Source organism: Corvus kubaryi, unplaced genomic scaffold (genome assembly GCF_017639235.1).
Source record: "Corvus kubaryi isolate FWS band 111438036 unplaced genomic scaffold, C.kubaryi_AGA036_p1.0 114, whole genome shotgun sequence".
NCBI classification, from domain to species: Eukaryota; Metazoa; Chordata; class Aves; order Passeriformes; family Corvidae; genus Corvus; species Corvus kubaryi.
This window is the reverse complement of record NW_024580653.1, coordinates 368807-373882: the sequence shown is the minus strand read 5'-3', so window position 1 is coordinate 373882 and position 5076 is coordinate 368807. Positions and strand designations below refer to the sequence as shown.

The window sequence follows — 5076 nt, the reverse complement described above, 5'->3', positions numbered from 1 at the left end:
CCCAGATCCCCTGGGCTCATCCCTCAGGGCGGGCACACAACATCCCATATCGGGAATGCGGCGATGATTCATCCAGATCTCGGGATTCCATTGCCTGGGCACGCTCATCACCTGGAGTGGGATTGTGCTGGAGAGGTGCAAAGCCTCTGCTCACTGAGCACCCAGGGCAGCAGTCCCTGTCCCTGATTCCCAGGGCTCCAGGCTCTGACAATGCCCAGGGCGGGACCTACCTGCCCCAAGAGCCCATGGGAGCATCATCCTCATCCTCATCCTCATGCTCAGCCCCTGCTCACACCTCGCTTGTGCTGCACAAGACGCAAATTTAAGGCATGAAAAGAGAAACTGCCCTTGAGCTGAGGGAGGGCAGGGCTGGATGGGAGATTGGACAGGAATTGTTCCCTGGCAGGGTGGGCAGGCCCTGGCACAGGGTGCCCAGAGCAGCTGGGGCTGCCCCTGGATCCCTGGCAGTGGCCAAGGCCAGGCTGGACATTGGGGCTTGGAGCAGCCTGGGACAGTGGGAGGTGTCCCTGCCCATGGAATGAGATTAAGGTTCCTCCCAGCCCAACCCATTCTGGGATTCCATGATTCCACGAAACAAAGAAGGTGCAGAGAATCCAAACTCTCCAGGCTTCACTCCCCAAACCTCCCCACAGACCCAGCACGAGGCCGCTCCACCTCTCACCCCTTCCTTGGCCACCAGCAGCTGTTTCTCTGCGTTCTGCTTCTTGATGTTGTAGTACTGCACCTCCACCTCGTGGGTCAGCTGCAGCCACTTCTGCAGCGCCTCGGGGGCGGCCCAGCTGCAGTGGGACTCCAGCTCCTTCTCCGCGTTCTTCAGCGCCATCCGCACCTGGGGAGAACGCCCGGGACACCGTGGAGCGGCCGTGGGGACACAGCCCTCCCGCAGCTCATCCCCCCTCTGCTGCCAGCCCCGCTTCCTGGGCGCTGGGAAACGGGAAAACACTTCCCAGGCAGTTTTATCTTAGTCCTGGCAGCAGGAAAAGTCCTCTGGAGGAGCGGTGGCACCCTGGGCACTGCGGGAGAGGAGCCACCCACACGCCAGGCTGCTGCTCCGAGCACCAGAACCACCCACGGACGATTCCTGTCATCTTACAGCTGAGCTCCTTTCTCAAAAATTCCCAGCCAGCACCATGCTGTGCTCCCTCTCGACCCCTCCACATCAGCTCCTCTGCCACGAGCCACAGGAAAACCCTCTGGAGCCGATGGCAGGGTGCACGAGGTTGTTAAAAGGGAATTAGGTTTGCAGTGAGGACGCTCGGCGTTTTTTGCAGCCTCTAGAAACCTCTGCAGAGCTTCCTGCCTGTCTGTAAATCCCACAGATCCTCCTGCGGAGGCAGAATCCCTGACAGGACCGTGCAGGCGATCCCTGTATCACCACAGCTCCGAGCCAAGCCCAGGGAGCTTGTCAGGAGACAACTTCCACACTGGAGCGAGGGAGAAAAATATTTAGACACAAAACATGTGCTGCTGGTCAGGAAAAGAAACAGCCTGGCTGGATCAGCCATTCCTGGGGTCTCTCCTTCCACCCCAGCCCAGGCTCCTGCGCAGCCTGACATCCCACAGAGATACAGGATTAGAAGGGAGTGGGTGAGAAGCCAGCTGAGGACACTCCGACCTCACAGAAAAGCCTTTAGTGGCAGAACCCATCAAGAATTAACTCCTCTCTGGCAGTGCCCACCCTGGGGAGAGGCTCTGACAGCCCTGGGGCCTGACAAGCCCTGCAGGAAGGGAACGTGTCCCACCCCGGAGCAGCGGAAGGCTGGGCAGCGCAGTCCCGGGACTCGCTCCAGGGATGGGGCCCCTGTGCCAGCCCAGCAGCGCCGGGCGCGGGGGCTGCAGTTCCGCACGGCACAGCAGCTCTGCCTCCCACCCAGAGCAGCTCCCGCAGCCTTCCCTGCTCCTGCACAGCCCAGCCCACGGCCGCAGCCTTTCCCTCCCAGCGGTGGGCGGACGAGGAGCAGCGTTTCTGTGAAGGATTGCTCACACCCGGAACTCTGCCCTGGGTGTGTTCTGTAACTCGGTCGTGTCTCATCGAGCCCAGCCTGGCGGGCTTCAGGGAGCCAGGAGCCCCGGGCTGCAGCAGAAACTCTGAAATTCCGTATTTTATCGGGAAGGACCATCCATCCAGGAGCAGCCCCGAGGCACCACGCACAAGAGGTCAAACAGTTCTACCACCTGTGTGTGATTTAGGGTTGTCCAGTGTAAAATTGCCTAAATCAGTGCCAGAGTGCCAAATTCAGAGTCACAGACCTCGGGTTTTTCCTGGCTTTTCCCGTCGGACACCAGCAGCATCCGGTGCTGCTCCCACCTCAGCAGAACTCTGACCATCACCCACAAGCATCTGGGATTTGGGAATATGGAGAAAGAGCGGGTAGGGAATCTGTCACTGGTTGGTTGGGGTAGAGGAGTGCTCATAACACTTACAGGAAGAATGTTTTTAGGGAATCGTGGGAAAGGGAAGTGGTGGTGAACAGGCAGAGACCAGTGGCTAAAATGAGTGTCCACGACCCAAACCCTTATGGTTCTGCAGGGAATCCATGCAAACAGGAGTTATTTTGTGTGTCTCCATTCTCCTGGGAAGATCTTTAAGATCCCAGTTGCATCACTAAGAGCAACAATTTATAATGAAATTTATAAAAAAGTTATACTTTGCCCCGGGGTGAGACGCCCCCAGGGTGCTGGGTCCAGCCCTGGGACACCAGCATCAGGAGGATGTGGAGCTGCTGGAGCCAGTCCAGAGGAGCCCCAGAGCTGCTCCAGGGCTGGAGCCCCTCTGCTCTGGAGCCAGGCTGGGAGAGCTGGGGGTGCTCACCTGGGGAAGGGAAGGATCCAGGGAGAGCTCAGAGCCCCTTGCAGGGCCTAAAGGGGCTCCAGGAGAGCTGCAGAGGGACTGGGGACAAGGCATGGAGGGCCAGGACACAGGGAATGGCTTCCCAGTGCCAGAGGGCAGGGCTGGATGGGAGATTGGGCAGGAATTGTTCCCTGGGAGGGTGGGCAGGCCCTGGCACAGGGTGCCCAGAGCGGCTGGGACTGCCCCTGGATCCCTGGCAGTGCCCAAGGCCAGGCTGGACACTGGGGCTGGGAGCAGCCTGGGACAGTGGGAGGTGTGGAATGGGATGGGGTTTAAGGTCCCTCCCAACCCAAACCAGTCTGGGATTCTATTCCACAATTCTCTCAGTGTTCTCCGGGCCTGTGGCCCCACTGGGGTCATGGTCTGGGGAGGGTGACCCAGTGAGGAGAGAGGGATGGAAGAACAGCCTGGGAACAGGACACTTCTCCATGCCATACACCCAACTCCAGCAGGACCATCCAAACCCCCCAGTGTGGCTTTAGTGATAAGAATCAACTGGTGCAGAAGGAGGTCTTGGTTAATATTCCCTGGGAGCAGGGAGTATGTTGAACTGGGAAGAGTTGTGGGGTCAGAGGGGGTGACTGGTTAATGTCACGAGTGTCCTCGAGCTGCTGGGACAGTGCTGGGGTTACAGTCACACAGTGTCAGGTGGGACACTCCAGTACTCACCTCCCAACAGACTGAGGAACCACAGAGGCCACGGCAGCTCCAGCTTCCCGGGCTCCTTACAGATGGGAATGCAGGGGGAAGTGGAAGGGATGAGAGCTGGGCTGGCTCCCCCGGAGCCGGGAGGGCCGGGGACACCTGAGGCCACCCAGCCCGATCTGGTGGCCCAAAGCACACCAGCCCAAAGTCTGTGTCAGGATGGACATCCCAGGGCGTGTCCTGGAAGGGAGCTCAGCGGCCCCGTGGAGAGGCTGGGTGGCCCCAGGAGGGAGGCTGGAGAAGAGCACTCCTGGGAACGGGCACCATGGGGCTGGGGGCTGCTGCTGCTCCAGGCAGGAGGGGAATTTGCTGTTTGCACCCCTGCACTGCCCCGGGGCTCCCAGGACACTTGGTCCTGCCTTGCCAGGGGAAACCCTGGATTCCTGCCTTATTTTCTTCCCGGTCCTCCATGGTGGCAGCAAAGACTGGACACAGCTGGGAGGATACACCCATGGCCTTGGGACATCCAAGGAACGTGCCCAGCTCATGCAGTTCTGGCTCCCAGTTTGAGTTTAAACTGATCTGTAACTTAGAGTCAGGTGACAATGGTCCCTCAGGTGAGACAGGAAGCAGCTACTGGAATTGAGGGATTGGACTTTCTTGTAGGTGTGGGGAGGTTAAGGTTGGACAATGGGGAAATTTCTTTATGGAAAGGGTTGTCCAGCCCTGGCACAGGCTGCCCAGGGCAATGCTGGAGTTACATCCCTGGAGGGATTTAACAGGATGTGGCAACTGGCGACACGGTCAGTGGTGGCCTTGGCAGTGCTGGGGATGGCTGGACTTGACAGTCTCAGAGGGCTTTCCCAGCCCAACCCTTACACACCCCTCTGATCCACGAGAAAACATGGGAAGCACAACTGAACTCATGCTAAATCTGTCCTAAAACCATGAATACAAACAAAGACAGACTGTATGGCTTGGAGAGGGAGTCAGAAATCCCAGAGAGTGCAGCTCCAGGGCAAGTCCAACCCCTCTGCTCCTGCTGGGACCTCACAAGGTGCCAGCACCTGCCCTGTCTGGCAACAGCGACTGGGACGTGTAATGGACACCATGGAAAAGAGACTTGGGGCTTCTCCTCCACCAAGGGCAGTGGGAAAGCAAAGGCAGAAGAGCAGCAGCATCAGCAGGTTCAGGGGTGGTGAAGAGCAGTGAGGACTGGTGTTCCTCGGGAGCCAGGGCTGGCACCGGCGCTGGGAAATGTCTTTGTTGGTGACACAGACACCAGGACCCGGGGCAGCCCTACACGTTTGCCATGGACACGGAGCTGGGTGCTGTGGTCACACGCTGGAGGAAGGGATGGGGCATCCAGAGGCACCTGGACAGGCTGGAGAGGTGGCACCGTGCCAGCCTCATGAAGCTCAGCAGGGCCAAGGGCAAGGTCCTGCGCCTGGCTCAGGGCAATCCCAGCACAAACAGAGGCTGGGGAGGATGGATTGGGAGCAGCCCTGGGGGGAAGGAGCTGGGGATTGGTGGGGAGAAGCTCCCCAGGCCCTGGCCAT

The 5076-nt window shown here is 59.3% G+C and overlaps 1 protein-coding gene across 1 annotated transcript in view; it reads right to left on the bottom strand.

Annotated features, from left to right (window-relative positions):
• The window catches only part of LOC121676721 (stromal interaction molecule 1-like), a 67318-nt gene that overhangs the window by 17900 nt on the left and 44342 nt on the right, over positions 1-5076 (bottom strand). The window contains exons 6-7 of the mRNA XM_042012657.1: positions 2272-2565; positions 683-850 (exon numbers count right to left, since the gene is read on the bottom strand). Coding sequence (XP_041868591.1) covers positions 683-850; positions 2272-2565 — 462 coding nt within the window. The remainder of the gene's footprint in view (positions 1-682; positions 851-2271; positions 2566-5076) is intronic.